The sequence below is a fragment of the Suricata suricatta genome, chromosome 14 (assembly GCF_006229205.1).
Source record: "Suricata suricatta isolate VVHF042 chromosome 14, meerkat_22Aug2017_6uvM2_HiC, whole genome shotgun sequence".
Lineage (NCBI taxonomy): Eukaryota > Metazoa > Chordata > Mammalia > Carnivora > Herpestidae > Suricata > Suricata suricatta.
Genome location: NC_043713.1, coordinates 61256951 through 61283262, shown reverse-complemented (window position 1 = coordinate 61283262; position 26312 = coordinate 61256951). Strand labels below are relative to the sequence as shown.

At 51.0% G+C, this 26312-nt stretch overlaps 2 protein-coding genes across 5 annotated transcripts in view; both read right to left on the bottom strand.

Moving 5' to 3' along the window:
• SCARF2 (scavenger receptor class F member 2) overlaps window positions 1–1215 on the bottom strand; it is a 13098-nt gene extending 11883 nt beyond the window's left edge. The window contains exons 1-3 of the mRNA XM_029921593.1: window positions 1166–1215; window positions 293–453; window positions 32–122 (exon numbers count right to left, since the gene is read on the bottom strand). Of these exons, the coding sequence (XP_029777453.1) occupies window positions 32–122; window positions 293–453; window positions 1166–1215 (302 nt within the window). The remainder of the gene's footprint in view (window positions 1–31; window positions 123–292; window positions 454–1165) is intronic.
• Window positions 1216–3661: 2446 nt separating this feature from the next.
• KLHL22 (kelch like family member 22) overlaps window positions 3662–26312 on the bottom strand; it is a 38090-nt gene continuing 15439 nt past the window's right edge. For 2 of the 4 annotated variants that reach the window (XM_029922413.1, XM_029922414.1), the window contains exons 3-7: window positions 24861–25026; window positions 20809–21527; window positions 13830–14022; window positions 7011–7244; window positions 3662–4623 (exon numbers count right to left, since the gene is read on the bottom strand). In XM_029922413.1, coding sequence (XP_029778273.1) covers window positions 4258–4623; window positions 7011–7244; window positions 13830–14022; window positions 20809–21527; window positions 24861–25026 — 1678 coding nt within the window. In that variant the 3' untranslated portion in view covers window positions 3662–4257. The other 2 variants (XM_029922415.1, XM_029922416.1) reach the window with 2 other exon arrangements.

Here is a 26312-nt window from a genome sequence, read left to right as displayed (position 1 = left end):
AGCAGCGCCCGCCCCGCGCGCCAGACCCCACCCTCTGGCCGCGCTGCCGCCCTTCCGCGCGGCCCCCGCCCCCACGCGGCCGCTAGCAAACTTGGGGGCGAACTTGGAGGAGGCCCGCGGAGCTTTGAAAGAGGGAGGGGCCGGGGCGGGGGTGGGGGCGCCCCAGGAATCCCCTGTCCGCGAGCCTTTCCGCTCCCTCTCCTACCACCCACCAGAGAAGCTGACCCTGCGTGCTCAATGCGCAGCCAGGCCCGGGGTGGGAAAGAGGGTGAGGGATGAGGACGCGACTCACGGAAGCTCCGTCGGCCCCCAGGACCTCGGAACCGACCGAGAAAGGCCAGCCCGAAGACTGCCCGGGTCAAGGCCACAAGTTGGCCACTTTGGTCCCCGACGCAAAGCTCTTGTAGAGCTGGGCTGTTCTCTTGGCTCCTTCCGCTCACCTCGGTCCAAAGCCTGTAGAGGACACCGGAACAGGATGCATGAGGCCTACGGGTAGACTCGGTCTGGCCTTGAGGCCTGGGCAACCGGTGTCTTCGTAAGTACGGACTGCACAGATGCCCGAAAGGTAGCATGGCCCAGCAGTGGGCTCGGATAGAAGGTAGATGCAAATGCAGATGGGGACGAAGGCAGAGGGAGGAGACGGGAGTATTCCAGGACTGAGACCTTGCAATCCCCTTTCAGGGGTGAAAGGGGAGCCTGGTTAAAAAATTCTAGTTGAGAAGGCTATTGGATCACCAGCGGAGAAATCCAAAAGATGGAGTCAAAGGTGAAGGCCTAGGGACTCCTGCATCAGGAAGCGCGTGGGGTGACAGCATAGAACAGAGCAGGGGCAGCAGGGGCAGTTGGGTGGAGGGGGGGGCGGGGAGAGTTGAGAGGAACAGGGCCTAGGGGGACAGGGAGGAAGGGGAAATCTGGGCCTGGGAAGCAGAGGGGTGGCAAGTGCTCTGGGGGACAGACCCAATCCCAGGGCCCATGGAACAGTAAAGGTGGACAAGCCTGGGGGTGGAACAAAAGGGGGTCCAGGTCCAGCAAAGATGAGCTTGTCTTTTGCAGGCTTGGGAGTTGATGGGAGGATCTGTGCAGGAGGGGACACCTGCCTTCTCTTGAAGAGCAGGCTGAATACAGGCTCCCTGAGGAGAGAGAGGCAGTGTCCTTCCTCACTTACGTGGAGATGATCAGAGTGGAAGGTGGGCCAACGGAGAGACTTGGAACCATGGCCACTGAAAGGCCCAAGACTGTGGGCATCACCAGGCTGGCTGGGAGGGAGAACCGTGTTCAGGGCAGGCCGGAGGAGGATGGGATAGGAAGAGCAGGGTAGGGACCTTCGGGGGTTGGGGCCCTTCCCTCAGCCTTGCTAGTGAAGGAAGGAGGCCAGAGGAAGGGAGGAAGTTGCACCCCTGAGATCACAAATGCAAACACTTCTTGGGGACAAGTAAACAGGCTGGCCACTTGTGGGCAGCTCTGCCTGGGCACGGCCCTGACCTCAGCAGCACCCTCTCAGTGCTGGGGCCCTTCCCACGGAGGCCCTGTAGCGGGCCAGCAACAGAGGCCATGAGAGGCCCATGTGGCTGCAGGGTCTGCCCAGCTCCTGGCTTGAGAGGCAAAAGCCCCAGGGCTTCAGGCACTCACGCCGGCTGGATGGAGTTCATGGACAGGCACCCCAAACTCCATCCTCTTCTCATCATCCTTCTCTCAGAACTGCTTGCCACCCCCCAATTCCCACCTCTGGGAAATCCATGCCATCACCAGGACTTCACGAATGTCTCAAATCTCTACCTACCCATCAGTGTATCACCCACAGTAGTATTTCTAATCACATCTGGCTGCCTCCACCACCCCACTGCCCACAGGACTGTCCCTAGCTTCATATCACTCAAGACCCACAGTCCCCTACACATGTCCCATCATGGCCACTTCCTAGTTGATGCCAAGTTCAGGTGTCAAGTGCAGGGCATGTGGCTGTCCCAGCTGCCACCACCCCCCATCAGGATATGGAGAAGTGCAGGTGAATGACCATCCCTACAGCTGGCCTGGTGCCACGTGGAAGCTGTAGGTTCACAGGCATGCATGGACTAACAACCACACAAGACACACCATGGGGTCCGGAGCATGGGCCTACCCATTCCACCCAGGATGGCTTCTCCAGGGGGTACTTGAGAGGGTGAGGATTCTGCAGGCAGGGAGGGAGGAGCATTGAGCCGAGTGAAGATGTGGATGCTGGTCCTCTCTGAGAGCCTCCCAAGCTGGAGAGTCCAGGCTGCCTAGGTCCTGAGACAGGAGGTGCCAGGGGTGGGGGGTGGATAACCATGAATGCCTCCACATGGGACAGTGGTGAGACTCCTTTCAGGACTCGTGTCTACCCCATCCCATGCTCCACAGGGCCTCACAGATCCTCCTTTCCTCCCCCACAGAGCAGTGGTCTCTTACAAAGCTGTGGCCGCACCTTGATGGCTCTGGGTGGGCTCTGGGTGGGGAGATGGAACCAGCAAGGGACACTCTGGAGGGGCATAGGCATTTCTGGTGCTTCTCCTTCAGAAACTCTGGGGTCTGCAGGAACTGCTGCCCTGGCCTGCAAGGTAGTGGCAGAGACAGGAAATGCTGGTCTCTACTGTGAGCCCCTCAAGGAGCAGGGGAGAGGACACTGAAGAATGTGGCCATCCTGTCCCATTGGAAGTGACCCATTAGGGTCAACACTAGGTAAGGGCATGAGATCATGTTGGGGTTAGGGATTGGGGCCATATTTCCACAGGGGTACCCAAGCTCTAAAAGACAGCTAGGAAGATCATATGTATGATGTTGGGTGGCAGACAGCAACTCCCATCGGCCTCCCCCCACACCCCAAAATCTTTAGGGTATCTGGATCCTACCCTTTTCCTCCTCAAGTAGCACACACTCTCTGCTCTCCTCCATCCATGACAGGGTGCCAACTGCCACAAGCTCTGAGCAAGGCACTGGGGTACAGAAAGAAGACCCAATTGTCCCCATGCTCTGCCCGGGAGACTTGGGAAGTCACAGGTCACCAGCAGGGTGTTGCCAGCAGGAAGGCCTGCTGTTGGGAGTTTGCAAGTACAGAAACTGTGGTAGGTGGTAAGGGTGTTCAGCTGGAAGCTCGACTGTGGAGAAGCCAGGCTGGTGCTAGAAGCCCAGCCCATTCAGTGGTGGCCCAGAAAGTTCTGATGGGAACTGTAGCAGCATGACCCTAGAGACCATGTGCTAGAAACTCAGCTAGCTAGTGAACCTACAGGAAATGCAGCTCTCCCTTCCTATCCCAGCCACACTCAGATCCAACAAACGGGGGGCAGGAGCCTATTGTGACTGGGCCACCCTCCCCAGGCAGGGGGCTGTTTCCTCAATGTCAAGCTGGGCTTTACTTGGGGCCACAGGATTGCTAATTGAGCTGGACTGAGGTTCATAGAGAAGAGCACCTCACCAGAGAAGGTGCTCCAGCAGGCTGGGCGAACACCTGTCAGCAGACCAGGGAGAAGGTTTCCAGGTTTCCCCGTAACAGCCTTGCTAGCCGGGGGTGTCCTGTGCTTCTCCCTCAGAGGGGGGGTCCTGGCCTCCCACTGCCACTCAGCAGCTCTGACACTGGGAAGCCCGGTGGGGCAGGCTTGCACAGGCTATGAAAGGAGTGCGGCCATGGCCACAGAAAAGCAATTCACACCTTTTGTAAGAGGATTTATTTCATTTGTCAACAACATAGGGTCAGAAAAGCCCAGCTGTAGAGGACCTTTTTTTACTAGAACCAGTTTTGGGCAATTCTATGTATCTGTTCCCTCTCCAGGCCTTGGGAGCTGCAAGCTATTACAAATAGCTCAAACCCCTGGATGCCAGGTTCATTCCACCCCTCCCTGCCCACAGGAGGGGGCGCAATATGCCTCAGCCCCCTCACCTGTGAGGCCAGTCCCCAGGTCTCCTTGGAGAAGGGTGCCTTCTCAGCCCAGCAGGAACTAGAACCAGGGACTGGGGAAGCCAAGACAGCTGGTGACGCCACACACTGTCCACGCTGAGGAGGAGCGGGCCCAGTCAACTCCTCCAGAGAACCAGAGCCCTCTGCAAGCATTCCCCAATGTAGGGTAATTACACCCACCAGTCTGCAGAGCTCCCCAAGTAACTGCTATGGGCCGGCAGGCAGGCTGGTGTGAAGGATGGGTGGCAGGAGCTGGCAAGCAGACAGTGCCGGCAGAATGGGCCGCCTGGGGACCCACTACCCTCAGAGCTCTCACCACCTTCCCTCTGACACCAGGTGCCAGAGCCCTAGTCCTCACTTGAGTTGTCAAACTCTTCCCAGTCAGACACGCTCATCACCTCGGAGGCAAAGTCCGGGTCGGCCTGGCTGCGGTCAGGGGTCCCACGGGGCGGCTCGAGGAGCAGAGAGCGGGGCAGCGTGAGCACACAGGCTGCCAGGCCGGAGATGGAGTTGTCCAGCTGCGGCCCCTCCTCCCAGCAGTCCTTCTCCACGTCGTAGATGTGCACATAGCCTGTGCGGCTGCCGCGGTTGTGCGAGCGGCCACCCAGCACGTAGATCCTGGTGTCCAGCACGGCGATGCCAGGCTCACCGTGCCCAGCTGGGAGCGGGCAGACGGACGACCACTGCCCAGAGGTGCAGCTGTAGCAGGCCACCTGCAAAGCCAAGGTCAGAGTAAAACTGGACACCTGCTGTGACGGAGCTGCCAGTTCATCCTGAGCCAGCTGGGCAAAGTGTCACTCTTAGCCAGGCCCTGGATTCATACCAAGGCTGAGGGAGGCAGCCAGGCTGTGTGTAAACCCGGCTCCCCTGGAGAAAGAGTCTGGGGCCAGGGTCAAAATGTCCTGTCCATGAGTTGGCTCTGTCCTGCCTCCAGGGCCCTCAGCCAGCCTGTGGCCCCAGGCGTGTGGACATCTCCCGGTTGGTATACTGGCATGCTGTCTTCTCCAAGGTCTCAGGAACTGACTTGATGAGAAGTGCCAAGGAAACTGATGGAGGACAGGGACCCCGAGTAACTCCTCCCCACCCATAGCACCCAACACCAGAGGGAAGTGCAGATAAAATGTGGAAATAGTTAACTTGCTGACTCGAGATGACCAGCAATGTTCTCATGCCTCCAAAATTACCCCAAACAGTAAACAAATACGTGGGGAAATGTTCAGCCTACTAATAACCCAAGAAATGTAAAGCAGGAGTTAAATTTGTCCCTGACAACCAGCACCCACTGGGGAGAGAAAAATCACAGGACCCAGTGCTGGAAAATGTCTAATGAAGCCATACTACTGCGCATTTGTCTGACATTCCAGGACAGCTATTTGGCAATAGGTACTAAGAGCCACAAAAATCTTATCTTTTAGACTTAATAATCACACTTGGTTCTCCAGCTGTGGTTGGCAGGAAAGTGACCCTCCAAAGATGCCCATGCCCTAAATCTCTAAAACCTGTGACAGTTACTTTACATGGCAAAAGGAACTTGGCAAACATGCTTAAGGGTTTGGACCTTGAGATGGGAAGGTTACCTTAGGTTTTCTGGGTGGACCCACCTAATTGCACGAGTCTTTGAAAGGAGAGGGGGGGGGAGTCTAACAGGAGAGAAGTCAAAGGACAACCTGGCCATTGCTGGCTGGGGATGAAGCAGCCCCATTCCAGGGAATGCAGAGGCCGCCAGAAGCCAAGAAGGGCCTTTAGCTGACAGCCAGCAGAGAAACAGGGACCTCAGTTCTACAAATGCAGGGAACTGAATTCTGATAACCTGAGTGAGCAAGGAGCCAGCTTCTCCCCGAGGGCCTCTATAAAGGACAGATGCCCTGATGACACCTGGATGTTAGCCTGGTGAAACTGAATCCGACTTCAGAATACAAACTGTAAGAATACACTTGCTTATTTTGTTTAAGTGATTTAGTTGGTGGTGATTTGTCATGGCAGCAATAGGAAACTAATGCACTGCAGCCCAGGGGTTCTCACCACTCAGGGCCTATTAAAACAGATTTGCTGAGCCCTGCCCCCGAGCTTCCAATTCAATGGGTCTGGCGTGGGGCCTGGGAACGTGCATTGCTAACAAGTTTCCAGGTGATGTGGATGCTGGTGGTCTGGGACCACTCTTTGAGAAGAATGGCTCTCACCTAAGTAAATAATCCAAAATATCCGAAAAGCTCTACAAAGCAAATATTAGCAAAGGAAATATTACCAATCCAAATGATGAATCAACATGACAGAATTCTGCAGAGCCATCGGGGTAGATGTGTCTATGGAGATCAAGAATTAAACTGGAAAAGAGCCATAACAAACTTCAGCCAGAAACAGAATGGAATGCTCTTTACCTACAATTAGGTGGAAACTATGCATCAGTAGGGCTAAAAAATATTGGCACTGAACTAGATTTATGGGTGCTTTTCCCTTATCCATTATTTAATCGTTCTGCAATGTGGTTATATTAATTTTACACTTAATGTTTTTAATAATAAAAAGAAATGAAAGTACCCTGTATGATACTATAATGGTGGATACATGTCATTCATCCAAACCCATAGAATGTATACCACCAAGAGGGAGCCCTAATGTAAACCATGGACTTGGGGCAAGAACATGTCACCATAGGGTCATGGACTGTAACAAATGTCTCTCTGGTGGAGGATGTTGATAGTGGGGAAACCATGTGTGCAGGGATGGGGGTATATGGGAAACCTCTGTATCTTCTGCTCAATTTTGCCAAGAACCTAAAACCACTATAAAAAAACAAAGTCTGTGGGGCGCCTGGGTGGCTTAAAGCGTCCAACTCTGATCCTGGCTCAGGTCATGATCTCAAAGTTTGTGACTTCGAGACCTGAGTCTGGCTCTGCACTAACAGCACAGAGCCTACTTGAGATTCTGTCTTTCCCTCTCTCTACCTCTTCCCCATTTTCTCTCTTTCTCAAAATAAATAAATAAATTTTAATAAATAGTCTATTTTTAAAAAAAGCAAACACATTGCAATTAATTTTTCATCCATAACAATTAAAAGGGACGGGAATAATGTGTAGGTGGGCGGCCCGCCTCTGCTCACCTGGTGCACGTCCCTCCTGTACCCAGCATCATTGTTGCTGCCCCCGATCACATACAGCTTGTCCAGGAGGGTGGCCATGCCATGCCAGGCCCGCCGCACGGGTCCATCTGCCAGGCTGTGCCAGGAGTTGCTGTCTGGGTCATAGCAGTGCGTCTCCTTTAGGTAGTCCTCCCCTCTGCGGCCACAGGTAATGTACATCTTCCCCTCCAGCGAGGCGCCCGCATGGGCATACACCTGCTCAGGACCACCAAGAGAACCGGGGAGGACGGGAAGGAGGCAAGAGGGCTGTGAGGGAGGGCAACCAGGAGCCCTCGCCAAGGCCACTCATACTCCATCAGCTGCCCCGTGCCTTCTGGAGTGTCCAACTTCCACCTCACACTCCCTGATAAAGTCCTAGTTACTCTCCCCGACCTTACCCCAACAGGGGACAGTCTGTGGACCCAAAGGTGACAAAATCTCCGTCCTTCCCTTGCGCCTAAAGGGAATGTCTGCATAGGGTCTCAGAGCAATCAAAGCACAGCTTTCAGAGCCAGACACAGAAGAAGAGAGAGCAATTCTGGGACCACTTGACCCACACTCATGCCCTCTACCTCTCCCTGACTCCCAATGGCCAGCCAATCCTCCAGGCCTGCTGACCCCACTTTCAAAATCTGTTCACAATTAATATCTAATGACATGATGAGGAAAAAAGTGAGATGCAAAATCAAAACAAAGAATAATGCCATTTCAGTGACAGTTACATGTAGAGGAAGAAAATACACCACCCTGCTTTTGATTTTGGTCCCCAGCCTTGTGCATGCACCCTGGCAGAGGCTCTCCTCCCTGCCCAGCCAGACTCCTCTCACTGGTCCCTACCTCATCCAGGACCTCCTCTTTCATACCCACTCACTCCACCCATCCCCAGCAAGGCCTTCCATGCTGGGCCCATGGGCCCCAAGGCACAGCACTGTGTCTTTTAGGGACAGAGGAGCCCCATGGAGTGTGGAAGCCCCAGTGTTTATGTTACAGAGCTGGTCACTAACATTCAGATTGTGTGGTGACACAGCAAAGGGCTGGAGAGGTGGACAGGGTGGAGGACAGGGGACACAGCAGTGGGCAGGACATGTACCGAGGGTCTGGATCTTCTTCCATCAATGGTAGGGGTCTGGGGAGGTTTTGGTGTTTTGGTGCTTTTCTATTTATTTTTTATTTTTTAAAATGTTTTTATTTATTTTTGAGAGAGAGAGAGAGACAGAGAGAGAGAGAGAGAGAGAGAGACAGCGTGTGAGCAGGGGAGGGTCAGAGAGAGAAGTCTCAGGATCTGAAGACAGGCTCCAGGCTCCTAGCTGTCAGCACAGAGCGTGACGCGGGGTTGAAACCCATGAACCGTGAGATCATGACCTGAGCCAAAGTCGGAAACTTAACCGACTGAGCCACCCAGGCACCCCTTTGGTGTTTTTATAAATTAAACTTTTCATTTTGAAGTAAGTGCACACATGTAGTTGTAAGAAATAATACAGATTCCATGTACCCTTTACCCAAACTCCCCAACGGTAAAAGCCAGTATAACTGTCGCACAACAAACACAACCAGGACGCTAACGTTGACACAGTCAAGACACAGGACATTTCTGCTGCCATTAGGATCCCTCCTGTTGCCAATTTATAATCATACCTACTTCCGCCTCCCCAATTTCTGGTTGTTACCAATAAATTGATATAAATATTTGTGTACAAAATTTTCATTTCTCTGGGAAAAATGCCCAAGATAGTTGGAAGTCAACTTTTTTTAAAGATATTGTGAAGTTCTTTCCCAGTGTAGGTGTGCCATTTTACATTCCCACCAACAATGTATGAGCAACCCAGCTGCTCTGCATCCTCACCAGCACTGGGTGCTGCCATTTCTTAGCCGTTCTTCCTCTTCTTCCTCTTCCTCTTCTTCCTCCTCTCCTTCTTCTTCCTCTTCCTCTTCCTCTTCCTCTTCTTCTTCTTCTTCTTCTTCTTCTTCGAGTCATTCTGATGGGTGGTTTTCTCACCATGAGTTTAATATGAGCTTCCCTAATGGCTAATGATGTTGCAAATCTTTTCATGTGCTTGTTTGCCATCTGTACGCCCCTCTGTACTTTTAATGTAGTCCACTTTATCAATTTTTCTTTTTATAGCTCATGTTTTGGGGATCAAGTCCAAGTCCTCATTGCCTAGCCCTAGGCAAATCCCAAAGATTTTCTTCTACTTCTCTACTTTCCCCACTAAATACAGCTCTACATTTTACATCTAAGCCCATAAACCATTTGAGTTAATTTTTGTATAAAGTATGAGACTTAGGTTGATGTTCACTTTCTTTGCCTATAGATGTACAACTGCTCCAGCATAATTTGTTGAAAGGTTATCTTTCCTCCATTCACTTGCTTCTGCACCTTTGTCAAAATTCAGATGGGCCTATTTGTGTGGATCTGTTGTGGGTTCTCCATTCTGTTCCACTTGTCTATCCCTCTGCCAATATCATGGTCATGACTACCATAGTAACTATGTAGTAAGTCTTGAAATTAGGCAGATTGATTCTTCCCACTTTATTCTTTTACACAATGGAGGTATCTAGGTCCTTTGCCTTCTGTATGAATCTCAGAATAGCCTCATCTATATCTAAACCGTTGCTGGATTTTGATAGGAATTGAGTTAAATACCATATATTGATATGGGAAGAAGTGACATCTTTATTATTTGAGTTTTCCAATCCATGTACATGGTATGTCTCCCCACTCACTTACATCTTCTTTTATTTCTTCCATTAGCATTTTATACTTTTCAGCATAGCAATTCTGTAAGTGTAGTTAAATGTATACCTATGTACTTCATTTTTTTGAGCAATTGTAAATAATATTATCTTTATAATTTCAGTGTCCATATGTTCGTTGCTAATATACAACAATGCAAGTGGTTTAAAAAAATCTTTTTAATCTTTTTTTCTTTTTAAGACTGAGGGAGACAGAGAGACAGAGCATGAGCAGGGAAGGGACAGAAAGAGATACAGAATCTAAAGCAGGCTCCAGGCTCCGAGCTGTCAACACACACAGCCTGACGTAGGGCTCAAACTCACGGACAGTGAGATCATGACCTGAGCCAAAGTCGGACACCTAACCAACAAAGCCACCCAGGCATCCCACAATTGATTTTTTTATGCTTATATTCTGCAATTTTACTGAACTCACTTATTAGTGCTAGGATTTTTTTTTGTATATTCCTTTAGATTTTTGATAATTTATTCATCTGTAGGGTCAGTTTTATTTCTCTTTTCAATCTGCATGTCTTTATTTTCTTTTCTTGTCATGTTTCCCTGGCTAGATGCTCCAGAACTATGATGAATAGGAGTGGTGAGAACAGACATCCTTGCCCTGCTCCCCAACTTAGGAAAGAGTAGTCAATTCAGTCTTTCACCATTAAACACAATACTAGCAGTAGGATTTTTATAGATATTCTTCAAGTTGAAGAAAAACATCGTTATTCTAAGTTTTTGAGTTTGGTCATGAATGGATGCAAAATATTATCAAATCCTTTTTCTTCTTTGACTGATATGATCACATGATTTTTAACATGGTCAATTATGCACTGATTAAATTTCAAATATGGAATTCGCCTCCCATCTCTGCAATCAACTCCATTTGGTCATGTATTTATTGATGGGGTTTAATTCTATTAGCTAACATTTAGTGAAGGCTATTGTACATTTTTGAGAGATCTGTCTTTTTTTGGTATTGTCTTTGTCTGGTTTTGCTATCAATATTAACCTCATAAGATGACCTGGGAAGTATTCCCTCCTCTTCTATTTTCTGGAAAAAATACTGATACAGATTTGGTGTTAACTCTTCTTTCAATGTTTAGTTGAATTCTTCAGTAAAACTACCTAGGCCTGCACATTTCTCTCTAGGAAATTCAATTTTCTTACCAGGTATAGGGCTATTCAAGTTTTGAGTCAGTTGTGTTAGGTTGTATTTTGGGGGGAACTGGTCCATTTCATCTGTAATCAAGTTTACACGTGTAGAGTTGTTCACAGTATCATCATTTCATATGTTCACTGAAGCCTGCTTCCCATTGGTGTTACCAGCTGTCAACCTCTTTACTTACAAGTCTCAGATATATGAGGCAAAAAAGAAAACCCAGGGAACATGTTAGTATGCGGTGTTGTCTTCAGTTCTTGAGATCCCTAGCTGGACTGCCTTCTCTCAGCCATTCTGAGTCTTAAGTTTATGTGTAATGTCCAGAGTTTTGAGTTGTACTTAGCAGAGGGAATTGGGAAGAACACATCTACCCTATCTTCCTAGAAGTGTGACTTCTCGGGGAGAGGTTTTTAAGTGAGTAGAGATCATGTCTATTGGGAGCATGTCAGCAACCAGTTCTTAGTGATGCCACACTGGTGGGACTCGGCATTATGAGGGTCCCTAAGAAACAGGTGAGAGGATATGACAAACGGATGGGACTCTGTAACAGCCTTTTCTCTCAGTCATTTGCTATGCCTGAGTGTGGGTTCTGAGCTGGCAATATGGACTGCATAGCTGCCTTCTCCAGGACCTGTGGGCCCCCTCTGCTCACAGGAGAAAGTGCCCTGCTCTCTGGCAGCCTTCCCATATACCTCCCTAGCCACCCCTCCATAGCCCTCTCATCAGCCCTGCTCCTCTGAGCTGATCACAACTCTTCCTGTGCACACTGTCATGTCCTGACAACACTCCATATTTCTATTTCCTGGATGACCACTCCGTTGAGCTTGCCTTTTAGTGCCAAACTGACATTTCCAATTGGAATATTTATCATGTTCTAGATGGAACCTTTCTTTTTCTTTTTCATTCCCAAACCCATTTGTCTTCTTGGTCAGCAGCCCAGGTGCTCAAACCTGGAGCCTGGGCATCTTCCATGATCTATCCCCTTTCACTTCCTAACATCTGATACACCAGCAAATCTGGTCAGGTTACTTCCAAACTATACCTCGAACCTGCCCATCTCCCTCCTTCCCCATGGCGTCCACCCTATCACAAGCCAAAGTAGCCCTTACCTGGACCACCCGATGGCTCAGGGGCTGTTCCCCTCTACCCTCGTCTCTTCAATCCCTTCTCATGCCCTCTTTATTCAGAACTGGCAAGTCACCCTCCTGGCCCGGGAGCTCCTTTTCCCTCTCCCAATAGGTGCTTCCTTTAGACCCTGGTCTAATCAACATCTCCTCGCTTGGGCCATCCCCAAACTGTATTTCCGGGTGAGTCCCGCCAGAGCCCTCTCCCTGAGCAATGCTGAGCTCAACTCTCAATTTCCTTCAACACACTTAGCACAATAGACAGTTACTTTGGTGATTTGTTTAGTGGTTAAGAGAGCTCTCTCCTATTAGGTTGTAAGCACCATGATGTGTGTGTGTGTGTGTGTGTGTGTGTGTGTGTGTGTGTGTGAAATCTTTTCTTATTTTTTATCACCACTGGATCCCCAGGGCATGGCATATGGTAGGTGCTTAATAAACAGTAGCTGAATGAACAGTATGAAGGAAGGAACACCGACATTCTGGGGAGAAGCTGGTTGAAGGTCGAGGCTGCCCCTCTGTGGCCACGTTAGAGAACTGCAGCTTCACCAGGCAACCCCCAAACAAAGAACCTCTGGAGCCCATTATCCGCCCCCCCATTCCCACTCACTCCTTTCCAGAACAGAATTCAGGTGTCCATCAGGTCTCAAGGACCCCCTGATCTTTCCCATGCAAAATCTTTTCCTTTCTCCAGAATGAGGGTAGCAAGTACCTCACCAAAGGGGCTTCCTTCCCCAAAGAAGCTGAGGAGCAAGGTGCCAGCCAGCTTTTCTACACTGGGAGGAACTACAGTGGGACCCTCCCACCCCCAGCGTCAGAGGCCTCATGGGCCATGGAAAAGAGCTGGGCCCACCAGGGAGACCCTCAGCCCCCAGAGGTCAAAGTCTACAGCCCTGGGGGAATTGGAGAGAGGTGGGAGATAAACAGGGGAGGTTTGGAAAAGAGCTTCAGAAAGGCAGGAGCTCTTAAGGCAGAACATGGAAAATAGCCCTGCGTGTGTCCCCACACCATCTGCTGCCACTAGAGGGCTCAGAGATGACCAGAGGCAGCCTGGGCCATCGAAGGTGCTCCTCAAATTATAATGCCAATACAGGAAGGGTGCCTACCCTGCTCTGAGGTAGAACCCAAAACATGGGACTTGGATCACTGAGCCTCTTCCTTGCCCTGGGATCTCATGCCTGGTTTTGGGGCCAGAGTCCCAATACCCAAGTCCATAACAAAGACAGGCATATCCCTAAAGCACCGCTTTGCACAACGACCACATTTTACACATCTTCAAATTGGAACCAAGCTACTATGTAGGATGCACATGATTTAAAAAAACAAATGAATACATATGAAATATGACTTCTAAAATGGTTTTCTGGCTTTACAAAGGCCCCACCCTCCAGGAGGCTTGTAGAAGTCTGAGGCTCCAGTGCCTTCCTCTATGGCAGAGTCCTTCCTGTTTAACATCTTTGGACATGTCCCAGCTCAGCTCAACTGTGCTACAGGACAGATAAGGGGAAGGCTTCTGTCCTCGTTTGAATTGCAGGATTAAAGCAGCTTCCTGGAGCAAGGTGGCAAGACCCAGATGGGGGTGAAATTCTGGGGAGCAGAGTCTGAGGCAGACTTGGGAAGGGTCTCCTCAGGGGGTGGCTGAACCTCAGGGGTCCCCTGCCCCAATCATAGTGCAGAGTCTTCAGAGGTACTCCTGGGCCTGGTTCCCCGGCCTGGCCACACACTCGCTCTGCACACCGTGGAAGGAAAGCGGGCAGAAGGCCCCTCTTGGAGGGGCTTCCTTACCTCCCTCTTGAGTGGGGCCACGTAAGACCAGGAGTTGGTGGTGGGATCGTAACGCTCCACAGCATTCAGGTCATTATGGTAGTCGCGGCCTGCCACCGCGTAGATGTACCTGCCCACGACACACACACACAGGTCGGCATGCTCCTGTTGCAGGGACTGGATCTGGAACCAGCGGTTGTGCCTTGGGTCATACCTTTTGAGAGAACATGAAGGCAGTGCATCATTGATAAGCCAGAAAGCCTGTCGAGCAGGCCCACACCTCCTGCTCCATCCCTGTACTGCCTCACACACCAGCCCAGGCCCACCCACAGCCACACCAGCAGGCCCCTTTGGGCCTGAAGACAGGCGTGTCCCCAGTGCGGAGCCTGGAAGTCATGACCAGGAACCCTTGGGTGTCTGCCCATGATGTCGCCATCTTCTAGGGGTAACCTCGTGGGGGAGTTTCAGCCCACCTATCTGTCCACCCCGGGCTGCCCTGTCTCACCTATCCAGATCCATGGGCCCCGTGGCCCCAGGCCCATTCAGTAATGCCCATCCCTGGACAGGCACAACAGCCTCCTGGCCTCCAGACAATGCCAACACTCCCTCCAGGGTGGTCTGCCAGCGTCCTGTCACAGACCACCCTTCCATCGCTGCAGGTACCTCTCCTAAGCTGCCTGTTGCCAGCTGGAGGAATGAGAGCCATGTGGACCACGGGCAGGAGGGGACCCTGTGCGAATCCAGGCACTCCCATGAGAGGAAGACAGGGGGTAGCAGGCCCGCGAGGCTAAAGGAGCACTGCTGCTCTGAGGGGCTTCCCAGGAGAGCAGCTGGAGGTGGCAGGGAAGCTGCACCTCGGCCGAGCTCCCGCTGAGCCCCAGCGCTGGGAAGCTTGCTCTACCAACACCAGGGCCACCTTCAAGCTCCTCTCCCATGGAAATGCAGCTGTCCCCAAGCGCCCTTCGTCTTTCTCCATCAGCCTTTTTTGTTGAAGGTTTATTTAGTGTGTGTGTGTGTGTGTGTGTGTGTGTGTGTCTGTGTCTGTGTCTGTGTGTGAGAGAGAGAGAGAGTGCAAGCAAATGGGGGAGGAGCAGAGAGAGAGGGAGAGAGAAAATCTCAAGCAGGCTCCACACCGTCCGTACAGAGCCCAACATGGGTCTCAAACTCATGAGCCGCGAGACCATGACTAAAGCCAAAGTCTGATGCTCAACCGGCTGAGCCACCCAGGCGCCCCGGGGATCTGACTTTTTAAAAGGCAGACAGAGAGGGTGCGTGGGTGGCTCAGTCAGTTAAGCGTCTGACTTCGGCTCAGATCATGGAGATCAAACCCTGCATCAGGCTCTCTGCTGTCACCGTACTGACTGACACTCTCTGCTTCAGATCCTCTGTACTCCTCTCTGTCCATCCCCCACTCTCTCAAAAATAAATGAACTTTCTTCATTCTGAGCTGCTTTGTCTGGCTACTCCCTCCCATCGTCCCCTGAAGCGATGCTGCCCCTCATCTGCCTTTGAAGGGCCTCATGTGCTCCACCCCAGGAGACCAGCTGTCACCCCTCACCTCCTCCTCCTGCATGTCAGACCCACACCATAAAAGGCCTCCTAGCCATCTCCAGCCAGCTGCTCACTGGTCCTGAACAGAACCCCACACTTCCTCTGCCCACCCGATCCCACCCTCACCAGCAAAGCCCCCACTCACACCAAAATCCTCACTAGCCTAGCACCTGAGGAGGCCCTTAAAGCCCAGTCCACACCTGCCTTGCCAGCACTCAGCCCTGGCCCACTCCACGCCCCATTGGTTTTCCTCACTCGGCATTCACTCAGCATCCACACCTGGCCAACAGGGGGATGCTGTCTGCCTCCAAAAGCTATTGTGAGGGCTTAGAAAGAGGGTCCGTGAGCCTGATTCAGGTCTGTATCCCTGAACTTTGCTGTAACTCAGGGCACTGTGTGCATGGTGAAAGACTACCAGAGGTAAAAACATTCAGTCATTCTGCAAACATTCACCAGCGATCCAACATGGATCAGGCACAGTGCTCAGTGCTGCAAAACTACAGGCAAACTCCAGACCAGGACCTTCTTTCCATTGGGATGGGGAGGCGGCTAGAGAACAAGTAAGCAAGAGCGCCATATAATGACAAGCGCCACAAAGTACAAGAACTGAGGTACAGAGAGGGTGATCTACTCAGAGGTCGTAATCCACTGGGCAGCAGGGGCCGGGAGGTCAGAGCTCTCTCACAGAGACCAGGAAGGGCCTCTCGAGGAGGTGACAGTTAAGGATTCAAAGAAGAGGGGCCCAGCCTGTTGAAGATCCAGCTGGGGACCGGCAGCCCCAACCAGTCCAGGGGTTCGGCACTCATGAAGACCCTGCCAACTGCTGGGATGGTGCTTCCCACGGCCTTTCCGTGCATAGCGCTCATTCATTCATGTATGTGTCCCCACAACCCCGTGTCTAGTCAAGTGCAAGTCAACATCTTCCACCAGAGAGAGACAAGTCCCACCCGATGCTTCCGCTTGCTTCCTTCTGGGCCCTCACAGTTTCCTCATATGCATTCATTCGGATTTGCAGTTTTAGATTTAACTCACACGCACGCGCACACACACACGCATACACGTGCTACACCTACACCATACATCAGTAATTCAGACACAATCACAGTTGTGCTCATTTCTTATCTCCCCACTGTGTCCTGTATTCCACGTTTCCCGCTTTCTTGGATTGATTTTCTACTTTGTCAGAATAAATTCTCAAGTAGTATTTTTTCTAATAAAAACTAGCTACAGAAAGATATAAACAGTTCTAGTCACTTAACGGCAGAATTTGGATCACCCAACTGCAAACTCAGAAGCTCAAGCTAGAGTGGATACAAAACCCTCTGGGGTCCTTGTTAAATTGAGCAGACCGTTTTTCTTTTGTATTTCCACAACTTAAGCATTCCCGTGGCTATTTTTTTAATATAAACATTACAATAAATAAACTTATTTCTGAGAGAAAGCATGCATGAGAGGAGGGGAGGGGCAGAGAGAGGGGGGAACAGAGGATCCAAAGTGAGTTCTATGCTGACAGCAGTGAGCCCAATGCAGGGCTCAAACTGTGAGATTATGACCTGAACTGAAGTCAGACACTCAACCGACTGAACCACACAGGTGCCCTAGCATTCCCATGACTGTTAATGAAGTCCATTACAATCAAAGAAATGTTTAAAATATATTTTAAAATATGAACAGCCATGGAAATGCCCCACAGAAAAAACAAGTGGCTCTTCTAAGTAGGGTCAGAGGGCAACAGGCCACACCCAGGTAAGGCAGGAGGTCAGTACAGGCTCTGCTCCTCCCACCTGAAAGCAGGGTATTCCTTGGAAACCTTTCAGAAGCTGAAATGGCATAAAACAGAGCAATTATAATTAGTTTACATGGAAAAAAATTCTGAGCATTCCCAGACTCAAAAAATAACCATTCTCAGGGCTTTTCTGATACCTTAAAGCACACATTGCTAATGTATGCACAAAATAAACGGAGATGAAGCACATATGCTCACACAGAGTTCAAAGTTAAGGTGGCTAGATGTTGAGAGGCGGGGTGTTGTTCCTGGGGAAGGCACCCGAGTCTACACTATACCAACCCTGAACGCACCCGATCTCGTCTGGGGAAGGCACTCGGAGGGGCCCCTCTCGCTCAGGGTGCACACGGCCTCTATGAAGCTTCACTGCTAAATGAATGCTGAACATGATCTTCTCTTTTTGTCTTGTTTTTGCTTTTTGGAAAAGCAAAAATCCTCTTTGGGATTCTACTGGTTAGTGAAAACAGGTGCTTACGTAGGTCTTTCACAAAAGCAAAGTGGAGTAACATGGACTGGTGAAAGCAGAGTGGGGGGGTATAAATACAATTTGCCCCAAGAGAGTGAACTTCCTATTTGCAGTTCCTGTGCCAGGGCTCTGATATAACCTGTTAAGTCCTCAACGCCTCAAAATGCAAACTTGAACTGCAAGTTCTGTCTTCTTATATTCTGAGAGTCTAGATCCTAAGGCTGGTAAACTAAGAAAGGGGAGAGGGCGGACAACCTAACTCTTAGATCCTTCAAATTAAGATTCAATTGGCAGTTTTAAAAGTCTATGAAGAGATTAAAGGAACTCTCACCCTGTAGACAGAACAGACCCCAGGGCCCTCCCCACCACCCCATCACCCCAGGCAGACACCGCACCCCACACCCTCCTAGGTGCCTCCCTTTGCTGGGCAGGCCTCACCAGCCCTACCTGCCACAGTGACCCGACCTTCTCACCGGAGTTTGAGGCCATGGTTATCAAACACTGGTGCTGATATTAGCATTTTCCACAGTTTGGCTTGGGACTCAGAGCACATGCTCACCAATGGGAAATTCAGACCTGTCTTGAGTGTAACTGATATCAAGGGCAAACAAAGGGCAGGCAGTGGCCCCAGCTGTCACCCTTGGGAACAGCCCTCTGGGAAAGCCACATGGCCTACCTGTGGGCACACAACTACCCCTTTGTATGCTAAGGGCTGGTGATCACAATATCCTGGAGAGGTCTGTTTTACAGGTCTGTGGATTGCCTGGCCAGGGAGATCTGGCTTTGGCCCTCCCACTGGGAAACAGGCCCCTAAAGAAGAAACTTTGAGGTTTTTCAAGGGAAGGCTGAACCTGGTGCTGCCACACCCACTGTGAAGGGTATTCGGTTAAATGAAGGTATTGTTTCCCCCTTTCTGAACCCAGCCTGTCCTCCTGTTTAACCTCAACTGAGCTGGGAAAGCGGAAGTGGCTGGGCCCCTCTCTGCCTCAGTCTTGGTCACCATGCTTACTTCTGTGGGGCACAGCTAGGTCAGACACCTCCTCCACCCTCAAAGACGGAAACATGAACACGAACATGAACTTGGTCAGCACCTAACTCATGGCCATGGAAGCACCTGGCAATCCCTCTCTCTGCAATGCCGGCTTTCCTTCAGCCTGCAGAAGATGGAGACTTCCCACATGCACCAAATCCCGGTATCAAACCAAAGCACAGTGGAGGGGCTCTGGACACCTACTGGCAGCCAAGGGTGTGGGGATCTGCTCTGGTTTCTTTGTCCTGCCCTCAAAAATGGATTTATGGGGGGCGCCTGGGTGGCTCAGTCAGTTGAGCGTTTGACTTCAGCTCAGGTCATGATCTACAGTTCGTGGGTTCGAGCCCTGCGTCGGGCTCTGTGCTGACAGCTAGCTCAGAGCCTGGAGCCTGCTTCGGATTTTGTGTCTCTTTTTCTCTCTGCTCCTCCCCTGTTCACATTCTGTCTTTGTCTCTCAAAAATAAATAAATGTAAAAAAAAAAAAAAAAAGGATTTATGGGATCACAGCTCCATAGACTGACAGAGCTGGAAGCACCCTACAGACCATGACAGTCCTTAAAACCCCCTCTTTTTGGGTTCCTGGACTCAGTTCCAATCTGTGTTGGGGCAGGGCGGTGAGGACCACAGCACTTTCTCCACATCAATAAGCAATTCTCAGAACACCAATTGAGTGTCCTATAATTCAACTCAATTCCAAAACTATCTCCCCTGGAGAAAGCATCAAATCCCACAGGGTAAGGGCTCAGACTACACGATGGCATCGCCCCCACCCCGCCTGTCCCCATTTCAGACACTCCTCACAAGCTCGGGCTATTAACTACACTTCTGACCCACCGGCTCCAACTGGGGGTTCCAAGAACCCCCTCTGGCTCAGAATGCCAATCCCAAGCACCAGGCTGTGCCTCTGAGCAACTGGCTATAAATCAGAGGTTCCTTGACCTCCTTGGTTTCAACTAATTGAATTTAATTAATTGACTGCTAGAGTGGCTCACAGAACTCAGAAAAACATATTTACTAGATTACCTGTTTGTTATAAAAGGATCTAAACAGCCACAGCCAGACAGGAAGAGATGCATAGAGCAAGGTCTGGGGAAAGAGCAGGGAGCTTCCATGTCCCCTCCAACTCAGTGGTCCCCAACCCCGAAGGTCTCCCAACGCCCCCCCTTTTGTGTTTTTATGGAAGCTTCATGACATAGGCATGACTGATTAAATCACTGGCCACTGGTGACTTACTCAACCACTAGCCCTTCTGCCCTCCCCACCAATGTCAATGGGTGGGCCTGAAATTCCAACCCTCTAATCAGAGGGCTGGTTCTCCCAGTAACCAGCACCCCTCATACTCACACACTTGGAGGGCTTCCAAAGTCACCTCCTTCAGATAACAGAAGACAAAATGAGCACTTTCCTCCCATAGGAAATTCTGAGTTCTGGGAGCTGTGAACCAGAAACTCTGTATATAGACCTAACATATGGCAAAAACACATATAGTACATCACAATATCCCACCTGCCCTTGGAAAACTGCGTCCTCAGAGGACTTTGGGGGACCCCATGCCCAGCAACACCACTGACAACAGGACAGGGAGGGGTGCTAAGACCTGGCATAAGGCTCAGTGATGTCGGTCTCTTGGGTCTGTGGGCTGAGAACTGTGTACTGCAGAAGAGGGAGGGAGGACCAGAAGCCCTCCTCCACCAGGCCTGTGCTTAAGAGAGCAGAGCTGACTGGCAAAGGGAGCCTCAGCCGATATATGTCAAAGCCAGAGAGGGCGAGATGGAAGGAGCGCCTGCCCTGCCCGGTGCTCCTGGCAAATAGGTGCCTTCCTTCCGAAGCTGACTCCTGGGCTCGGCAAGTTCAAGTGCACAATCACAACCTAGACCCTCACCAACGAGACAGTGGGTATGACCCATATGAGTGGGTTTGAGAGGAAGACAACAGAAAAAGAAGCACGCCAGGTCCCCTCTTCCTTGCCTCACCACAGCCCTCACTCTCAAACTAACCTGGACTTTACTCCACAGAACAGACATACCCTGACCAGCCATTAGATTAATTCAAAAAGCTACAGCCTCGGCCCTCCAAGACCCCATTCCACAAGCAGCCTCCTAGGCCCACAACTTCTGCACCACAGCGTCACCCACAGACCAAATCTCAGGCAAGCACCCATGCCTACCTCCAGCACCGGGACTCAGCACGAAAGCCCTGGACATTGTTGTCCCCTCCGATCAGGTACACAAAGTTGTTGAGCACTGCGATGCCCTGGTTGGACATGCGGGGGGCCAGGGAGGCAGTAAAGTGCTTCCACTCTCCCAACAGGGGGTTCAGGTACTTGGCCTGGTCACTCAGAACAGTGGACGGCGTGGAGTGAATGCCCCCAAAGCCCACGACGCACTGGAAGTCCGACCGCAGCTCTGTCTGAGGGCCCTGCAAGCTGGGCTGCAGGCTCTCGTTGCGATGGTACATGAGGGCGCTGGCCACCGTGTCCCTCAGCGGGCTGGGGTCCAGCTTGTCGTGCAGCTGCTGGAGGACCTCAGCTTCCATCAGGGGAAAACGCACGGTCTCGAGGAGCTTGGGGGGCTCATGCAGCGAGATCTGGTCGGCCTGCACCTGCTCCGGGGTGTAATGGTAGAGCAGGGCACCCTCGTACACTTCGGTCTCACAGGAGACCTCCAGGCGGTTGCTGCTGAGGAGGGAGTAGACCTTCTCCAGGGGAAGCTGGCGGTACTTGTCAGTCCGAGAGAAGGCCACGAAGTTTTTGAGGATGTAGGCGTCCAGCTGCTCAGTTAGTCGACTCAAGTCAAAGAGCTCTGCCAGCCGGTAGACGTCAAGGATGTTCTCTTCATCCACCCAGGACATGAGGAAATCACAGCAGAAATGGATGATTTCTGGGATCTGTGGAAAGAACAAGCCCCATTCAAGCCTGGGCTGGGAACAGTCTGGGCGAGGAAGCCAGAGGATAGCAGTGGACACGAAGCCACTGGCTACATCTGGCCCCCGTCCACCACTCCCGACCTTCCCTGAAGTGGAGGCCTGGCATAGCTGCTCTCCCCCAACACCAGAGATGACTGGGGCTCACTGCAGACTGACTGGGTTTAAACCGGGGTTTCAAAGAGATCTGCGCCTCAGTTTCTTAAACTCTCTGAGCCTCAGTTTCCTTCTTCCAGAAGAGCTGTGATTAAGGTGGAGAGCAGTAAGTTGAAGATGAGATGGTACCCAGGAACTACCTGGCACAGAGTAAAACCTTTCAGATCAAAAGTACTGAATCTCCAGAGAACCAGGAAGCAGCACAGTGGCCACCACATCAGCCCCCCATGGTTTGGAAGGCACCTGGGACTTGTGCCCACCCCTCCCCAGGCTCTCTAGAAACATCCAGCTCTCTTCTCCTGCCACAACCCCCACAACTGCAGGCTCAGCCAAAGACGCAGGCCCAGGGAACCCACCACCTTCCCCAGAAGGCCCTGAAGCACCCACGGACTGAGAACTGCCAGCCCGGAAGGCCGTTCCAGATGCCTGCCCAGCACTCATCCTGGGAATCCCACTCAGTTCTTAACAGGCTGGAAGCCACCCTGCCTGGGCAGAGGCCCGCATGACTCCAGCCAGCACAGGCGTCCCAGGTGGCTGGCACCTGCCCTTTTCTAACTGTGCAGAAGAACCAGTAGGATAGAAGGAAAACCAAAGAGAACAGTGCTGAGGTGGGAGCTGAGAAGTGAACCACAGGCTTAGAGCTCACCCAGTGATTAGAGAACATGGCAGGGTGAAGAAGACAGAGGGGAGGGCTCTGGGGAAAGCTGCCCAGGCACTGCTAAGTTCTTTAGGAAAACAGGATTTTAGAATAGCTCTAACAATGGGAATGCCTCCAGGCGCTGGGTGACTTAGCTGGTTAAGCATCTGACTTCAGCTCAGGTCCTGGTCTCATAGTTCGTGAGTTCAAGCCCCGTATTGGTCTCTGTGCTGACAGCTCAGGAGACTAGAGCCCACTTCGACTTTTGTGTCTTCCTTACTCTCCCTCCCTCCCTCTCTCTCTCTCTCTCTCTCTCTCTCTCTCTTTCACACACACACACACACACACTCTCTCTCAAAAATAAATACATATTACAAAAAATTGTTTTTAATGTGAATACCTCACTTATCATCAACAAATTAACCACTGCACATACAATAATTCTGCTGGCAGATGAAATTTATTGGTAACCGTTTAAAATCTATTTACCTTTATTTTCTTTCTTTCTTTCTTTCTTTCTTTTTTTTTTGCATTCACAAGATACCTAGTACTTGCGAGGTCACAAGCTGACGGCCGAAGAAAAACCTGCAAAGTGCCAGGAATACATCTGCCCCACATGGTGCTTTGTTAAGTCCTAAAAGTCTTTACTTGACTACCCGTTTTCTCCCCTGGCAGGCCCTTCTGCTTTGCCTCATCTTCCTAAAATACTACTTCTGATCTATTGTGGGCCAGGACACTGAGGACCAGGTTCTGGGTAGAAAGTGAGGGCAAACAGCTCTCAGTGGCCCTGAGAAGCAGCTCCTGAAGAATCCAGGGCCATGTCCTTGCTATCCTCATGGTCACAGCAGTGGGCCCTCTGCTGCAGAAGCTCACAGAGATATCACCCCAAGCCTGCCCAGTGCAGAAGCAAGAGACTCAAAGAAAGGAACCCTTGCTGGAGGTTACCCAGTGGAGACAGTCTCGCTGAGATTCAGATCCAGGTCTCTGGGGACACCACGAACAGTCTGATCCTGAACTAGTGCAGGGCACAGCACAAGGGGAGAATGTGGTCACTGACTACACAAACAAACAGGACCCTGGTGGACCTGTGGACTTGGAACTCTTAAGGCCAACTAACACTTGCTTTAAAAACAACATTGCAAGACACTTGTTGGGATGAGCACTAGGTGTTATATGTAAGTGATGAATCACTAAATTCTACTCCTAAAACCATTACTATGCTATATGTTAACTGGCTTAGATTTAACTAAAATTAAAACAAAAATGAAAAAAAATTCACCCAAAAAATCTCCCAAAAAAACAACACTGCAGGGGCACCTGGGGGGCTCAGTCGATTAAGCATCTGACTCTTGATTTCAGCTCAGGTCATGATCCCAGGGATGTGGGATTAAGCCCCGCATCGGGCTCCACATTTACAGTGTGGAGCCTGCTTGGGATTCTCTCTTTCCTCTCTCTCTTCCCTTCCCACGTGCTTGCTCTCTTTCTTTCTCAAAATAAATAAACATTAAAAAAAAAAACAACACTGCACAGATTCTCAATATGTTAAAAAATCAAACCCCCAAAACCCAGGCTTCTTGGTGAAGCAGGGATGCCCACCCCGTGCTACCCCTCGCAACAGCCTCAGAGACACTAAGCTGCTCAGAAGCACTTGCTCAACTCCACCTACTCACTGCATGTGACAAGCTGTGGTCAAACCAACCCAACAATCTCGGGCCAAGTGCCCCTTTCCGCCCACGTGACAGTGAATATACAGGGAACACAGGTTGGTTTTCCTGACTTGCATTCTTTCTGATGGCCCCAAACGTGCTCTGACCTGAGAAAAGGTCAGGATGATGACCTTAGCATAGCATTTCATTTTCACTTTCGACAAATGTAAGACGAGAAGTCTCTCCAGCCAGAGGAGACCATGTGATGACGGCTCTTGAGGGCAAAGGTGCGTGCAGGCGCAGCCCCGAGTGACCGCACCCACACTGCCAAGGCAATATGGCCTTCTTAAATCTAAGTCATGCTGTCAAAGGCTCAGAAAACTTTCTAAGATCTGTAGGAAAACAACTATTCAAAGTTCAACAACAAAAAGGAAAGTAGTTTCAAAGAGACTGATGAGGCCGAGTGGGGTGGACGAGCAGAAAGGGCCTGAGCCACCACGGAAGCAGCTCAGCTTTGTCGGATGCTGGGGCACGCAGGACATCCCCCACCCACCCCAGGGTCAGCCCCCATGTTTACGTGCAGGATCTTCTAAGTGGCAGAGAGATGAGGCAGAAGGCAAGGACCAGGAGAAGAGCACAGTCTCAAGGAGCTGGTCCTGGAGGTGTTTGGAGCGGCTCTGCTTTAGCGCCCAGGGCTGGCTGAGCCATCTACCACCCGAGAGCCTCTGCCCTGCCTGTAGTCTCTTTAGCTGCCTGGCACCTTCACCTGCTGACCCCCTTTCTGCCCCTGCCCGGCAGGGAGCCTGGGGAACACCCCCTGGGTTTGGGTCTGCCTTGCTGGGACAAGGGCAGCCTCACCTGCAGCTGACAGGCGGCAACGAGTGTCTCCTGGACATTGCTCAGGCTGAGCTCCAACTCAGAGGTGTAAATGAAATGCAGAATTTGGCACATGGCATTGTAGGACACACCGTGGATCAGGACCTCTTCCTGCTCCATCTCCTTCAATCCTCCAGCAAACATTCCTCTGCAAAGTAAAAGCACGAAACAATGTCGTTGTACCAAAATATTATCAATCAGGGGCTTCTGGGTGGCTTAGTCAGTTAAGCATCCAGCTTCGGCTCAGGTCATGATCTCATGGCTGGTGGGTTTGAGCCCCACATCAGGCTCTATGCTGACAGCTAGCTCAGAGCCTGGAGCCTACTTTAGATTCTGTATCTCCCTCTCTTTCTCTGACCCTCCCCTGCTCGCATTGTCTCTCTCTGTCTCTCAACAATAAATAAAAAACATTTTAAAAAATTCAAAATATTATCAACCAGGATGCCAGCCCAGGGCACAAAGAGTGAGAACACCCACAGCAGGGGGCAGGCTGACCCAGCAGTGATGTGCAACAGAACACCCTGCTCTGCGCTCTGAGCACCGACTCCTGCCACAGAAAGTGCCCACAATCTCCTGACCAAATCTGGGCAGCCATCCTAGAAATCACCATCATGGGCTGAGAGGTGTCACGAATGAGTCTCTCGGAGACAGGGGCAATGTCCAGCTTGCTTTCTGCTGCATCCAAGGTACACTTCCTGGATCATAGAAGCAGCCCAAATAATAAGTCATTCCATTCAAAATATATTAACTGAGCACCTAACTATACTAATCAGAGTCAAAGGTGTAACAGTCAAGTGTAAGATTCCTACTTACATGGAATTTGCTGCTAGGGAAGACAGCAAGTGAAGAATAAGGCATTTCTGAGTACAGAAATGCTAGGAAGAAACACACTGGGCATCTGATCTAGGAGCACCTGGCTGGGAGAGGGGAGCAGGCTAGCTCTCAGGAACTGAGATGGGGCTGGCTGGCACCTTACCAGCCAGCAGATGGCATTCTAGGCAGAAGAAACAGGTGCCAAAGTCCCGGGGCAGGGGTGAGTTCAGTAAACAAGGCAGCCAGGCCAAGACAAGGAAGAATCGAGCAGGGGAGACAGGGCCAGGTCATGCTTATCCCAGGTCAAGACCGGGCCAGGATGAAAACCCAAGTGTAACCAGGCACTATCAGGGAATTTTACACAGCAGAGCAGTATGAGTGGACTTTTCAGGCAGGAGGGTTCCTGCAGGTCTGGGGAGGGCCCGGTGGCAGAGAAAACATGCTGAAGGACACAATCTAAGAGAGCACTGGAGGAATCAGGGCCTTTGGCTGGGTTAGCTGGGCCGACAGGCACTTGGGGAGAACAGGGCCAGACAGCACAGTCACTATTGGTGAGATGCCTCTGAAGTATCCCTGGGGAAGCCAGTTAGTTAGTTGTTCAGAGGGAAGAGGCTGATGGTC